This window comes from Kogia breviceps, chromosome 1 (assembly GCF_026419965.1).
Source record: "Kogia breviceps isolate mKogBre1 chromosome 1, mKogBre1 haplotype 1, whole genome shotgun sequence".
Lineage (NCBI taxonomy): Eukaryota > Metazoa > Chordata > Mammalia > Artiodactyla > Physeteridae > Kogia > Kogia breviceps.
Genome location: NC_081310.1, coordinates 151364083 through 151379798, shown reverse-complemented (window position 1 = coordinate 151379798; position 15716 = coordinate 151364083). Strand labels below are relative to the sequence as shown.

Here is a 15716-nt window from a genome sequence, read left to right as displayed (position 1 = left end):
CTGATTGATTGCCTGTCTAACTATTAATAACTGGGTTGCTGTAAGGATTAAATGAGATAATTTGCTTGCAGATGAAACCTGTAATTAAAAGGGTGTGTTATGGGCTTCCCTGGTGGCGCAGAGGTTGAGAATCTGCCTGCCAATGCAGAGGACACAGGTTCGAGCCCTGGTCTGGGAAGATCCCACATACCGCGGAGCAACTAGGCCCGTGAGCCACAATTACTGAGCCTGCGCGTCTGGAGCCTGTGCTCCACAACAAGAGAGGCCGCGATAGTGAGAGGCCCGCGCACCGCGATGAAGAGTGGCCCCCACTCGCCACAGCTGGAGAAAGCCCTCTCACAGAAACGAAGACCCAACACAGCCAAAAATAAATAAATAAAAATTAAAAAAACAAAGGTGTGGGGCTTCCCTGGTGGCGCAGCGGTTGAGAATCCGCCTGCCGATGCAGGGGACACGGGTTCGTGCCCCTGTCCGGGAAGATCCCACATGCCGCGCAGAGCAGCTAGGCCCGTGAGCCATGGCCACTGAGCCTGCGTGTCCGGAGCCTGTGCTCCGCGACGGGAGAGGCCACAACAGTGAGAGGCCTGCGTACCACAAAAAAACAAAACAAAAAACAAAAAAACAAAGGTGTGTTATAACTCTCAATAGCAAAAAAAGCAGTGAGTCAAGAATAATTATAATAGTTAAAATACACAGGTAAAACTTTGCACTATAATAGGAAATCTGAAGCTCTTGTAGACAGGAAGACTGGAAGGTATTCCCATATCTCATGTCTGCTTTCGTGTTAAGAAGTGACTTGTCCAACGTGAGGAAAAGTGGGGAAAAGTGGCATAGAACCAGAGGAAGAAAGATACAGAAGATCTAAGCAGAATCAGTCCAGATACACTCAGGACAGTGTCCTATAGCAGGAAAATCTGGGCTCCGGATCACGCATACATGGGTTCAAATTCAAGGGTCTCCCTTTCTGTACTTTAGAGGCATGATCAACAAAATGATACTGTCTTAGCAAATCAATCTATATTTAATTTAATGATAAGAAACCTATCATGAATTTTTGAGTGAAAACTCAGTGTAGCATAGTTACCTTTTTAAGGAGACACTGCTAGGAAGAGCACAGGCTTTAGTGTTTGATAAACCTGGTTAACATTGAGTTCTAGCTCTGCCTTGTGAGATTTATAGCTTTTTAGATGCTACAAACGGCCCTGCCAAGCTTCAGAGCTTATCTCCAATGTGGTGATAATAGGAATTTGAAACTTGTAAGTTTACACTAGAACACATGCTCCTTAAGAGATATTTTTTTCTACTTCATTCATTGTCATATCCTCAGGGCTGAATGCCTGACACATGATAGATGCTCAGGAAATATTTATAAAATTAAGAAATTGGGAAATTAGTTGAATTGATCTCTGTAACATACCTAACTCAATACATGGAATATACTAAAATTTTTCTCACTAATTTTACATTGTTATAAATTAAAACACCCTTTTGGAACTGGCTGGCTTGGAAACATGAGAGTTTTCACTGCATCTTCTTTTGTACATTTCAAGTTGTATACCATGTAAATGTATTAATTAGGTTTTTAAAGGGTCATTCGAATTTGAAACAGCAAAAGGACCTCTTCAGGGACCTGTTATAGAGTAGAATCTCATCTAGTTAAGCCTGTGGCACTTAGAGTCACTTGTGATGCCCATAATGAGAAGCAAGTAGCCCTTTTCCTTGCCCCTCCCCCAGCCTCTTCTTAGCAATTGGCTCTAGTTCTGTGTGAATGGGTTGCCCTAAAAAGATCTTGGAACATTTAAAACTCTACAAAGAAGGCAAGTGTTCAACCTTCTCTCTGGGAGACAGGCAGGGTCTGAGCTCTTGTTCCAGTGTTCTGGGGGACAGCACAAGGTGAAGCTGAAATCTCCATCAGAGTCAAGCCAGGGCTTAGGAAGTAAGGGCATGAGTCCTGGTGATGCTCCACCCAGGGAATCCTGAGTTGCAACCAACAGCAAGAGTGAGTCGTGCTGGGACTTCCCTGGTGGCACAGTGGTTAAGAATCTGCCTGCCAATGCAGGGGACACAGGTTCGAGCCCTGGTCCGGAAAGATCCCACATACCACGGAGCAACTAAGCCCGTGCGGCACAACTACTGAGCCTGTGCTCTAGAGTCTGCGAGCTGCAACTACTGAGCCCGCGTGCCACAACTACTGGAGCCCGCATGCCACAACTACTGAAGCCCGTGTGCCTAGAGCCCGTGCTCCGCAGCAAGAGAAGCCACTGCAATGAGAAGCCCACGCACCACAAGGAAGAGTAGCCCCCGCTCGCCACAACTAGAGAAAGCCCGCGTGCAGTAACGAAGACCCAATGCAGCCAAAAATAAATAAATAAGTAAACAAACAAACAAAAACATGCTTTAAGAAAAAACAAAAAGAGGAAGTCATGCTGGAGTGGACTATCTGGTGTGGACTGAAAAGTGCTGCTTGCCATTCCGGTTAAACAGTGAAGGTCACCCTCCATGAGCCATTAGTCACTAAAGCTGCCCCCAGTGGTGTGCTCTGAGTGGAATTCAGGATGGAGAAAAAGAGGATACTGGCCCTAGAGTATTAGGATGCATGTAAAGGAATACTTTCAATGAGCCCAAACTCTTGCATCTTCCCATAAAAAGAAAGGCACTAAAATCATAAACTTGAGATGTCTGGGTATTTTGGGGTTTTTTTTTTGTGACTAGCAGTAATATTTTGATGTTTGACTACATGGGTTTTTTCCAGCAAAAACTCCTATGTATCCTCATTCTTTCCTTATCTTTTGGGAACAGTCCCTAAGAGCTATCCGAGAGGCTGCCTTCCCAGGGTAGAGTCTTCAGTAATGCCCCGAATAAAACATTCTCAACTTTTAGGTTGTGAGTTATTTCTTCCTGTTGAACCTGGAGACATTCCAACTAAAGCAAAGCACACCAGGGAGAAGAGTAGGGAAGGGCTGAGAGTCTGGGTTCCCACATTTATTTCTTGCTACTCACCTACTGAGAAAGGCAGAAAGGCTTCCCTTTTCTTAAACTGTCCATTCTCCAGAAAATGCTCCGGATTGAACATGTCGGGGGTGGCCCACTCTGCGGGGTCCCTGTGCAGTGCAGTCAGGTTGGTCAGGACCATGGTCCCCTGGAGAAGGCAGCAAGGACTCAGGTAAGACTTGACCCACACAACACACATATGCAGAGGGGTGGCAGTCCCCCCGGCTCCCACACCAAGGCTGATAGCACCCTGAACTCCCTCAGCCTCCCCAGTCCGCTCCCTTTGAGCCCAACCCCTAGGACCCTGCTCTTTGCCATGGGGCAGCTTACCATGATGGACTGGAATTGTCTGCTGGGAATTTTACCTGGGGAAGTGTGACTCCTCGACTGCAGAATGGATCTCTGAAGGGACTTGTCAGTGTATAATTTTGGAGGGAACATGTATGCATCGATCCGAGAAAAATGTGACATCTCCCACTCTCTTCCCTCCAATGTCTAGTCTGTTCTACAGAGAGCTTAATAATAGAATGAGGTCGCCCAGTGAAAAGAACCACTATCCTTCCAGATACATAACAAGAAACCCAGGAGTCCTCCTTAGTGCCTCCCTTTCCCTCATTCTGCCTTCATCCAGTCCTTAAGCTAGGCTGGTCAACTGTACTTGAAATTTCTCTCGATTCTGTCACCTCCATTTTATGTCCACCTCTGCCCTCTGGTCCAGGCTATCACCTTGCTTGGTTATACTCTAATAGCCCTAACTATGTCCATTGCCTCTCTTCCCCTTCAATGTGCTCCACACACTGAAAGCAGAGTTAGCTTTGAACATGACTTAATCATTCCACACTCGTCCACCCACCACACCCGCAACCTGATACACACTCTTCAATGGCTCCCATCACTCTGAGATTAAGGACACATCACCCGCTCCCTGTCTGAGCGACCCTCCTGCCTGCACTCCCACTATATCAAGCTTCCTTCTGTTTCTCAAACGTGCCGCATGTTCCCACTCATTCCTGTGCCTTTTCACATGCTGTTCACATTGCCCTTGCTCCCCACTCTGTCATCGAGCTAACTCTTAATCACCCTTCAATCCTCAGCTCAAACATCGCTCCTCTGGGCAGAGCCTTCTCTGCCTGCTCTTGTTCCCACTTCTCATAGCAGCCAGCTTGCAGCTTTCTACAAGCCCGTGAGTTTTCTCCTTTGGGCAGTTACCATGGTTGGTACTTATAAACTTGCATGATTATTTTCCTCCGAGTTGTTTTCTGAGCCCTAAACGTTTTAGGTGCTTCATGAACATCTGATGAATTAATAAAGAATAATAACTGCTATTTTGAGCCCTTTCTATAGTCAGCACAAGGTTAAATATTATACATGCATGACCTCATTACATGTTCACCTGTGAGGTGGATTTAAATGCACTTTTTTTTTTTTTTTTTTTTTTTTGCGGTACGCGGGCCTCTCACTGTTGTGGTCTCTCCCATTGCGGAGCACAGGCTCCGGACGCGCAGGCTCAGCGACCATGGCTCACGGGCCCAGCTGCTCCACGGCACGTGGGATCCTACCGGACCGGGGCACAAACCCGTGTCCCCTGCATCGGCAGTCGGACTCTCAACCACTGCGCCACCAGGGAAGCTCTTAAATGCACTTGTACGGATAAAGAATTTGAAGCTCTGAGAGGTTGAATAAGATGCCCAAAGTCACAGGGTGGGAGGAAGTAGAACAATGATTTGAATTAGGACGTTTGACGTCAGAGTTATGGCTCCTAGCCTCTACAATGTATAGTCAATGGGATCTCACAGTTCCCAGGATGATAATTCCAGTCAATATTAAAAATCAATATTAGAACAAGTCTGTTGAGCTGGGATGATTCCCTGGAGCTAAATGAATTGCTATAAAAATGCGATTCCCTGGAGCTAAATGAATTGCTATAAAAATGCAAAGATCACCTGTGAGATAATTTACCTCAGCCTTCACCCACAAGATGGCCAGTCAGCAATAAAATAGTAAATGCAATAGCTGTAGGAATAGCTGCTTTTCCTGGCTCTGCAGGGATGGTGACTAAGGGGTGTCCAATGCGGAAGGTCCTCTGGCTTTGCCTTGAGCTCATCCCCAGTTACAACAAACAGAGCAACTTAGACAAACTGGAACTAATGGATCCACAGAGGCCCACCAAGGTGGAGAAAGAACTGTAAATGTGCAGTGTGCAGAGAGGACACTAGGGGGCACAGGAGAGCTGCCTGCTGAGATCCTAAGAGCGGTGGGCAGAGCGAGAGCAGAATTTCCTTTGTGAGGACCGGGAATTTAACAGGGACCCACGGAGGAATATTTCAGGGAGACAAAGTAAAGCAACTCCTGTGGAGAGAACATGGTGTAGTACAAAAAAGATGAGCCTGGGAATCAGAACAGTTCCGTTCCTGGAGCCCAACTCTTGTCACTGTAGCTGAGAGATCTTATGCAAGATTAATTAATCTCTGAGCCTTGGCTTCCAAATTTATAAAATAAGGATAACAGAATTATTCCGAGGACTGACTAAGACATTTAAAATAACATATATAGTCCATGGAACATAATCCTATTCAAAAAGCATTGGTTCCTTTCTCTCCTTTTCTGATATTTAATACTGCACACAACTGGATTGCTTTCCCTTGTGAGACGGTCCCATCAAGGGGCTGTAAGACAAAGCTGGAAAAATACCAGTGGGGATATTATGTTAGAAACACCAGCATCAATGTGATGTTGGCCCAGGAGGTCTCAAATGTCCCTTCATATTTCAACATTCTATAACCCAGGATTATGAAGCAGAATATTCTAAAGTAAGTCTGGCAGTTCCCTATCCTGTAAGAAACTCTCCCAAGGCAATGAAATGGACCTTATGGCAAAGTCTGACTGAGAATTGCTTCTTGCTGTATCCCCAGAAATATTCACAATGCATGTCACATAGTAAGAAATCTCACAGCAAAGAAAAGCCAGGCTTTGCCTAAACACAGTTGACCTAGGAATCCCCTTCCCCTCCATAACAACCATTAACATCCAGTTGAACTAATTTTCTAAAATCATACCCAGGGAACAAAACTAGTATTTCATCAGGCATAATATATCTCTCTCCCTATTTAAGTGATTCTCTAGGACAAGAACACGTTACTTTTCCAATTGAGATTCCCACCATTTACAAATATGAACTTGGAGATCTGAGGCTGTGAATGAGCCCCTAATTACCTTGGGCAGGTGGTATCCACCCAGGGTGGTGTCCACTGTCACCTCTCTGGGCACATTCATGGGGATGATGTTTCCCATTCTCTGCACCTCGTGGATGACAGCGTTGGTGTAGGGCATGGACTCTCGAGCTGCCGTGCTCGGCTGCTGTGATTGGCCAAGCACCCTGTCGATCTCAGCTTGGACTTTTTCTGGAAAAGCAGAGGAGGTTCTATTATTCTATTATTCCATAACTTTCCTTGAGTCTCGTTAAGTTAAGGAATGGAATAACCAGGATCAAAATGGCTAAGGTTATTGTAGGCTCTCTAGACTAGCTCCTCAGGGAGGTATGTGAGTGGAAAGTGGAGCCTGGTGTGAGACAAATCTAGTGGCAAACTCTTGCTCTACAATATTCCTGCTGCACGTTACTGAAATTCTTTGAGCCTCAGTTTGCTCTTTTTATTTGTTAGGATAAATCCACTTCTGCTTTAGGATGTTTTGAGATTTACATGAACTGATTTAGGGAAGCAACCAACAAATGAAAAAAAATCCCATTAATTGTGCCCCAGTATCTGTTTTCTTCTTTTTCTACAAAAATAGATATTTTAGTTGGATATCTGGTTGCACAGCTAAAGACTACATTTCCCAGATTCCCCTGTGACTAAGTTCTGACTAATAGAATGTAAGTAGAGGGGATGTTTAATACTTGGAAGAGGCCCTTAAAGGAAGGGTGTGTGCTTCCTCCTCCTTCTTCCCTTCCTACTGGTGGAAAGGCAACCTTAGAGGTGAGCCATCTCTGAGAGTGCCAACAAGGGCACCATTCTAGAGACAGCAGAGCAACACAATGGAAAGAGCTGGGATCCCAAAAGGGTTCTGCAGAGTCCAGCTTAGAGTTTCTCATTTGAAAGAAAAATAAAACTCCTTTTTTTTTAACTGAATATTTAAAAACTTTAAAAATTGTGGTAAAATAAACATAATATATAATTTACTACCTTAATCATTTTAAGTGTGCAGTTTAATAATGTTAAGTATATTCACATTGTTGTGCAACCAATCTCCAGAAATTTTTATCTTGCAAAACTGAAACTCTACATCCATTGAAGAGGATGCATTTTGCACTTTCCCCAGGCTCTGACAACCACCATTTTACTTATGCTTTCTATGAATTCAACCACTCTAGATACATTATATGAATAGAATCACATAGCATATGCCTTTTTTGACTGGATTACTTAGTTTAGCATAATGTCTTCAAGGTTCATCCATGTTGTGGCATGTGTCAGAATGTTTTCTTTATAAGGCTGATTAATATTCCATTGCATTCCACATTTTGCTTATCCGTTCATCCATCGATAGGAACTTGGGTTGCATCCACTTTTTATGCCATTTTAAGCCATTGGTATTTTAGAGCCTCTAATAGGGAAGCTATATTATTATGCTAAGTAGGTGGCTTTTAAATTTAAAAAGGACTTCCTTGGTGGTGCAGTGGTTAAGAATCCACCTGCCAATGCAGGGGACACGGGTTCAATCCCTGATCCGGGAAGATCCCACATGCCACGGAGCAACTAAGCCCGTGCACCACAACTACTGAGCCTGTGCTCTAGAGCCCGCAAGCCACAACTATTGAGCCCACACACCACAACTACTCAACCCCGCGTGCCTAGAGCCCATGCTCCGCAACAACAGAAGCCACCGCAACAAGAAGCCTGAGCACCGCAACGAAGAGTAGCCCCCACTCGCCGCAACTAGAGAAAGCCTGTGCGCAGCTACAAAGACCCAACGCAGCCAAAAATAAATAAATTAAATAAATTTATGAAAAAAAGTATCTGATAAATAAAAACAGAGAATTTAAAAATAAATAAATAAATAAATTTAAAGGAAACCCTGTAATTCACAGTTACAAGTGCATTTTATAAGTGCATGACTCAGGACACATAAACATAAATACACACACATATAAAACAAACATTTATTCATATGTATAAGGAAAGAAAGTTTCACAAAAAAGCCTTATCCTTAATACACAGAAAGCACTCTGATTTCCCTAATCTATTTTTTTTAATTTAGGGAAAAAAGTTAGTCTCGATCCACTAAATTGATTTTACGTCCTGTTAATAAACTTTTACCCACAGTTTGCAAAACTGTATCCCAACAGTTTTTATCCTTCATGTGCTTAAACTGTTCTGGGGCCTAGAAAATGAACAATGATTGTAACAGTCACTGTCCTCGAAAGGATTACAGTCTGTGGGGAAGGTATATAAATAGTGTGTGGTAAGCAAAGTAATGGAGGTGCAATTAGGCAATCTTTAAAGTAAGGAAATGCTAGTGTTTTCCCAGAAGTGTGGGGAAACATCTTAGAGGGGCTGTGGTTGAGTAAACTCTTCAAGCATAGCTAGGGGTTTACCGTGCAGAGAAATTAGGGAAATACATTTTGGTATTATTCTTCTAGGGAAGAGCAGGTGTGACGGCCCAGAGGTACAAATAAGGACAGTGAAGTTAAGTGACATATGACTTAATGATGCCCCCATGCAGGGTGGGGAGTGTCGAGGCTGGACAGGCAGAAAGAGGCACAGCAGAGGGCATGATATACCAGATTAAGGAGTAAGAACATTGTCTACAGGGCAATGGAAGACATTACTTAAAAGGAGGGAAGGCTGCGACCAGATTTCATACGTGAGTGGAATGGAACTCTCTCCTGGAACTCACCACGATGTCAGTGGACTCCACTGTTTTCCCCACTGGACTGTGAGTTTCCTGAGGGCTGGGACTCTGTCTTATAGTTGTGTTACATGGACCCATCACAATCCTCACAGAAAAACCGAAGAAGGTTCCCGTTCTCAAGTCCACCTGGCCCGGTAACCGTCCTACCTATCTCTCCATCCTACCATGCTACCTTCTGGTCCCACCTTGGGACAGTGTGTTCCAGGGGGCGCCATTCTGACCTGGCCCAGGCCCAGCCACTGACATGCTCACCTTGGATTTCCGGGTAGAGGGCCATGTAGAGCAGAGCCCAGCGCAGGGTCGTCGAAGTTGTCTCCGTTCCAGCAAAGAAGAGGTCCAGGGTGCTGTAGATGAGGTTTTCTTCGTGGAAACTTGAAGTAGCATTGCCCTTATGCTAGAAAGCACAATGATTATTGGTTTATTCAGATGTTTCTTAGTTGCCACAACACAGGGGCCCTCATCCTAAAGAAAACGTGGAAGGAGAGGGCTCAGGAGAAATGACTTTCCCTTTGGTCATCTCAGGAGGCAGAGGCTTATTACTGCAACATCCCTAGAGTCCTCCTGCCCCAAGTGCTGGAAGCTTTTATTAGCTTTGGTGGATGAAACAACACAACTAATTTTTTTACACCCGTAATTTGGGAGAATCTAGTATTACACTGGAAAAACAGCTTTGGGTTCCAATATTAGCCACACCATTCACTATCTGTATGACTTGAGCAAGTTAATAAACATTTCTGTGCTTATATCCTATTTCACAAAATAGAAATAACAATACTCACCCCTTAAGATGGCATTATGAATTATGTGGGATGGAAAGGACACATAGCAAATTCTCAACAAATGTTTGTACTGATACCAGAAAGAATAATTGAATTTCTCTGAAGTACAATAATTCTCATATCTCCCTGTTAATCTTTTCCTTTTTAGGTTAAACTTCTTTGATTCCAACAGCCATTCCCCATGGCACTCCAACATCTTTGCCACGTTCCTCCAGAAGCTTCAATGCATCAACATTCCTCCCTCTGTGGTCCCACACCTGCACACCATATAGCAAGTGACGTCTCCCCCTCTGAAGAGTAATCAATGCTTCCATTAATGTTATGCCAATCAGGTGAAACAAGAATGGAGTTGGAAAGAAATCCACATTTCTGCCAACTCCAGGAGAACGAATGAATAATCTGATGAGTCAAAGACAATGACACAGATGCAGTGATGTGTGTTAACCAGAGGTGTTACTATGGTAAAGGATATACATCCCATTTTGCTTTTTTCCTGCTTCTTTCCTATAGTAATATTAAAAAGCGGATGACATGGCGATGAGGGAGGAAGGCAAATGTCCATCCCATTTGAGGCTAATCTCTGGCAACTGACACAGATTTACTTGTGTTCTGCACTGGGAGATGGGGGAACGGGTAGGTAACTTGGCACTGGTCCAACTAATAATGAAACTGCACTTATTCTTCCTTTTGTGTGTATCTTCCTCAGATATGGGCAGAGGACAGAGAATAGATCATGAGAAGGCAGTATTTGGGCTTTCCAAAGCCCTTAAGCCAAATACCGTTAAACTTCTATCTTTATTTCTAATTGCCTCATCAATTAACTCATAAATCAATTCTGAGTTAATGTTATTCCTACACTCTATGAAGTATTGTCTCTATTCTCCTTCCCTGTGGTAGGCTGAATAATGACCCACAAAGATGTCCATGTCTTAATCTCTAGAACCCGTGAATGTTACACAGCAGAAGGGACTTTGTAGATATAGTGAATTAACGATACTAATATGGGAAGATTATCCTGGATTATCCCAGTAGGCCCAATATAATCACAAGAGTCTTTGTAAGAGGGAGGCAAGAAAGTCATAAAGAGAAGATGTGAGGATGGTGGCAGAAAAGATGCTACATCGATGGCTTTGAAGACGATGGAAGGGGCCCTGCGGCAGGGAGTACAGGCAGCCTCTAGATACTGGAAAAGTCAATCAGTGGATTCTGTCCTAAAGCCTCAAGTAGGAGCCAGTCCCGCCCGCAACTTGACTTCAGCCCAGTGAAACTGGTTCCAGCCTTCTGACCTCTAGAACTGTAAGGGAACAGATGTGTGTTGTTTTAAGCCCCAATTTTGTGGTGATTTGGTACAGCAGCAATAAGAAACCAGAATCCCCTCATTTGCTCTTTAAGAGTAAAACTCAGGTAACAGCTCTGGTTTCCTTACCTTTTCTATTTCCTTGAGGTAAGCATCAATGAAGTCTCTTGCTTCAGCAGGATTCCAATCTCTCTTGTGGTTTTCAATCACACGGGCAACAAACATTTTCAGTTTCTCCCAGTTCCTGAAGAGCATTTGGTGGGGTCCAGGAAGGAAATTCATTATCCTTGGAAAGACATTGTAGAGCTGATGGAGAAAACAAAACAGTCATGGAGACAAGGGAGGGCCAGTTTTCTACTTCTGAAGACAATGAAACCACATTCTCTTTGCATCTCTTCTATTGACTTAAATTTAACACTTGGAGTCATCCTTGACTCTTCTTCTCTCTCTCAACCCTCTTCTTTCCCCTCGGGCAAAGCACTTCAGCTCTCCATCCAAAATATAACCAGTCTCGGACCACTTCTCACCACTCCATGTGCTTTGTCTTCCTTGTACAAACCACCAACATTTCTTACCTGGATGCTGTAAAGCCTCCAACAGGTTTCCTGATTCTATCCTTAACCCCATTCCCAGTCTATTTTCCACTGAGATGCCAGAGGGATCATTTAACTGTTTAATTGATTATTTCACTTTTTGGCTCTCAATCCTCCAATGACTTTCCATGACATTTAGACAAAATTCTACACCATTCTCCTAGCCTGGAGCTCTACATGAGCTGGCCCCTCACCCTCCTGCCACCCGCTCTGCTTTCACTCCCTACCATCTTACTCTCTTTTACTCTTTCAAGTCCAGCCCCATTGGCCTCTGTGAAAACATAAAAAATATTCTTGTTTAGGACACTGCATTTGCTATTCCTTCCATCTAGAATGGTTTTCCTCTGAAATCTGTATAACTCCAGTTCCTTTAATTTATTAATGTGCTGCTCAAATGTCACCTACTTGGACCTGTCTTACCTGATAATCTTACAGTTAGTAGCACTTCTGTTACTCTCGTTCCATTCCTTTATTTTGTTTTATTTTTTTCTGTGACAATTATCATTAGTATGTTTATGTATATATATTTGGGTGTGTATGTGTGTGTGTGTGCGTGCAAAATGTCTGTCTATCTATGTAAATGTATCTGTGTATCTATCTATGTATCTACATACCTATATATGTATGTATCTATCTATGTATGTATCTATCTATGTTAAATATGTACGTGTATTTATTTGTCTGCCCCCACTATGATGTAATCTCCATGTGGCTAAGATATTTTTTACTGAAATAAAGTGGTCTTTGAATATATTTTCTCTAATAATACATAGTAGAAAATAGATAGCATAAGGTAATAGAAAGTTGCCTAGATTTTAAATGAAACAGGCATGGGTTTGACAATTAGCTCTGTTTCTTTCTAGCTATAATACTTCGGTAATAATAGTAATAATAATAATAGTAGTAGTAATGATGTGATTTGTGGCTACTTTAGCTGCCAGTGGGGCCCGATGGTTATTTTCATGACTAAATGACATGAGATCCATACTGCACTTGACACAGAGCCAGTAAACTACTATGGGATGTGCTTACATATTCCCATATCTGCTTGCACGCATCGGGATGATCCATTTCATCTTTAAAGGACTGCTGTAAAAAATTATCTGAGATAAAGTATGAAGAGTTGTCCATCAAAGTGCCTGGTCTACTTTGGGTCTCTAAGAAATGCTTCTTACCCCTGCCCTACTGCCCCATCCTACCCTCTCAGGATTTCTGTTCCCTGGGAACAGTCTGCCGGGTACCCACTGAACTCCCATGACTTCCTACTTCCTAGGTTCTGTCTTAACGGGAGGGAAGAAATTGGAATAACTGGATGGGGGGCTACCACAGTTAGAAGTGAGAACAAGGAACATTATTCAAAAATAACATTGACAGGGGGCTTCCCTGGTGGCGCAGTGGTTGAGAATCCGCCTGCCGATGCAGGGGACACGGGTTCGTGCCCCGGTCCTGGAAGATCCCACATGGCGCGGAGGGGCTGGGCCCGTGAGCCATGGCCGCTGAGCCTGCGCATCCGGAGCCTGTGCTCCGCAATGGGAGAGGCCACAACAGCGAGAGGCCCGCCTAGCACACACACACACACACACACACACACACACACACACACACACACACAAAATAACATTGACAATAAATCATAATAGCTCACATTCATTATGCCCCTTTAAAGTGCCAGGAATCCTGCTAACTACTTTATCAGTATTGGTGTGATGGATCCATAAGTCTCCAGCTAAAGGTACTTGTTAAGAATAAATAAAACCCTTGGGGCTGATTTTCCCCTAGAAGTGTCTTCCAAATCCAGAAATGTGGCTGAGAGGCCAAGAAGCTGAGTAGAGGTTTTGACAGACTCACAGCACTGGCAGGACAAAAGTGGAGAGCAGGGCCCACCAAGGAAGGGGTGAGTTTCACCCCTCTAAATCTATACCCTACAAAGTTAGAAGACTGATAATATCAAGTATGGATGGACATGTAAGTAGTACAACCACCTGGGAAAACTTTAAGTATTTTTTACAGGTGTAAATGCAAGAGAAATGAGTGGATGTGTCCACATGAAGGATTGACAAGAATGTTCATTACAGATCCCCAAACTGGAAATCCCCCAAATGTTTATTAATAGGGAACAGAATAGCAAACAGGGGCATATTCATAAAATAGAAAAGTAAGCAGATTTTTTTTTAAAAAGTGCAACTAACATATGAATCTGAAAACAATGTGCCGAGGGAGAGTCAGGCAAAGAAGCGTACTTCTGAGGGAGGATGGACATGGAGGACTAGGGAGGGACATGGAGAGGAGAGACACAAAGGTGATGGCAATATTGTGCTTTTCAAAGAAAAGAACATAGGTCCATAGGCGCACTTCATGTAAAGTTTTGTACCTTACACGAATGTTAGAAACGTTCTTTGTCTATAGTCAATATTTAACAATATTATGTAAAATACTAAATTCAAAAGATTGACTACAAACATGTTTGTGTTAAAGTAAATTTTTAAAGGTTATATGTTAGCTTAAAAAAAAAAAAAAAGGAAGAGCTCGTCTGTGTCTGACATCATCCCAATATCCTTATCCAAGATAGGAAGTGAGAACTGCCTCACCTGGCACCACATTGATGTCTCGAGATATGTGACCTCATCCAGCAGCCTCAGCAGCTTCTGAAACTGATCGTCCTCATAGTCAAAGCGCTCCCCAAATGTGATGGAGCAAATAATATTGGAAACTGCATTGTTGATTTTGAAGTGAGGGTCGAAAGGCTGTCCTAGAGGCAGAAGAAGCGATGGATCCTTCAGATTGTTTTCCTTCTCTTTCCCTGAGAGTCTATTCTACATGACCTATGACATATTGACTACAGAACCACCTCTGAGACTGTGGCCCTAGCACACTACACAGGGTCTAACATACAGCAAGTATTCAGTCAATGCCTGGGAAGTCAAACTGATGACGAGGATTTAAAACCAATAAGTTTAATACCCATCTTCTTATTCTTAATTCTTGAGCTCCATGAGGGCAGATGGTGGTTAGCTGTTCACTGTTATCCCCTCAGTGCCCTACGCAGTGCTGGGTGCAGGAAAGGCACGTAGACTCTTATTAACCACCTGGTTAGTGAATGAATGAGCCACAGTTCTCTGCACCTGTCCTATGACACACTCACCGTTCTCCTCTCCTATTGCCTGGATGAGGAAGTGGGTCTCTTCCTGAATGCGCTCCTCTAAGCTCTTCCTTCCTAAACCAAAGTTCTTCAGTGTTGTCAGGGCAAACCTTCTTTGTTCCTTCCATACCTGGCCTATGGACATGATCAAGCCTGGGAAAAAGAAAGCCAACATTATAAAAAGAAAACCAACAAGAGTCATGGGGGATAATGCATCAGATGGAAGGAAGGAGAAGGGCATTAAAGCGCTTGAAAACTATTCAGAGAAATAATCCCAAAGCAATAGATATAGTGGCTAGCATTTACTGACTGCTTCTAACGTCAGACACTTTAATATTTTTAATGCATTGTGTAATTTAGCACTCACAAAACCTCTCTGAGGTAGGTCCTATCATAACTGCCAACCCTCCCAACAATTTTGTTGATAAGGAAACTGAGGCACGAGGGATAAAAGGAAACTCTGCAAAGTCTCATAGTTAGTAAGCAGCTGAACAGGTATTCAAATTCAGTTCTGCCTAACTCCAAAGCCCATGTTTTGATTACTTGTCACATAAGTATATGTAAGTATTTATGTTATGCAACATACTAAGAATGCACTTAGGGATTAGACAAAATCCATACTCATAATGAGGCAAGGCCTTTAGGAGACGTCCTATCTAAGCTGGACCTTAAAAAATAAATGAATCATTCAAGAGCATGGAAGAGTGAAAAAAATCTATGCAGAAAGAACAACACAGGCAAAGGAAAAAAAAGAAAACCATCTTGGTGTGTTCAATAGATGATCATTTATTTCAAAATACAGGTGAGGCCACACTTCTTTCATTTCTTCACTTCCAGAGCACTCTTCAACTCCTTTTAATATCTGCCTTTGGCCTCTATCACCTCAAGGACATGGGCTTCCCTGCTGTCCAGTCCAGGATCCTTTTCGACCTCATCTTGATGTGTCAGCAGCATGAGACACTTCATTCTTCTCTCTTTTCCCAGGACGTGACACTCTCCAATTTTCC

At 43.2% G+C, this 15716-nt stretch overlaps 1 protein-coding gene across 4 annotated transcripts in view; it reads right to left on the bottom strand.

Moving 5' to 3' along the window:
• The window catches only part of CYP2J2 (cytochrome P450 family 2 subfamily J member 2), a 99462-nt gene that overhangs the window by 71217 nt on the left and 12529 nt on the right, over positions 1-15716 (bottom strand). For 3 of the 4 annotated variants that reach the window (XR_010835219.1, XM_059040705.2, XM_059041452.2), the window contains exons 3-8: positions 14713-14862; positions 14159-14319; positions 11107-11283; positions 9154-9295; positions 6205-6392; positions 3001-3139 (exon numbers count right to left, since the gene is read on the bottom strand). Coding sequence is in view for 3 of the 4 variants with exons in the window: in XM_059040705.2 (XP_058896688.1) it covers positions 3001-3139; positions 6205-6392; positions 9154-9295; positions 11107-11283; positions 14159-14319; positions 14713-14862 (957 nt within the window). In the remaining variant the exon portion in view is untranslated. The remainder of the gene's footprint in view (positions 1-3000; positions 3140-6204; positions 6393-9153; positions 9296-11106; positions 11284-14158; positions 14320-14712; positions 14863-15716) is intronic. The other variant, XM_059042884.2, reaches the window with a different exon arrangement.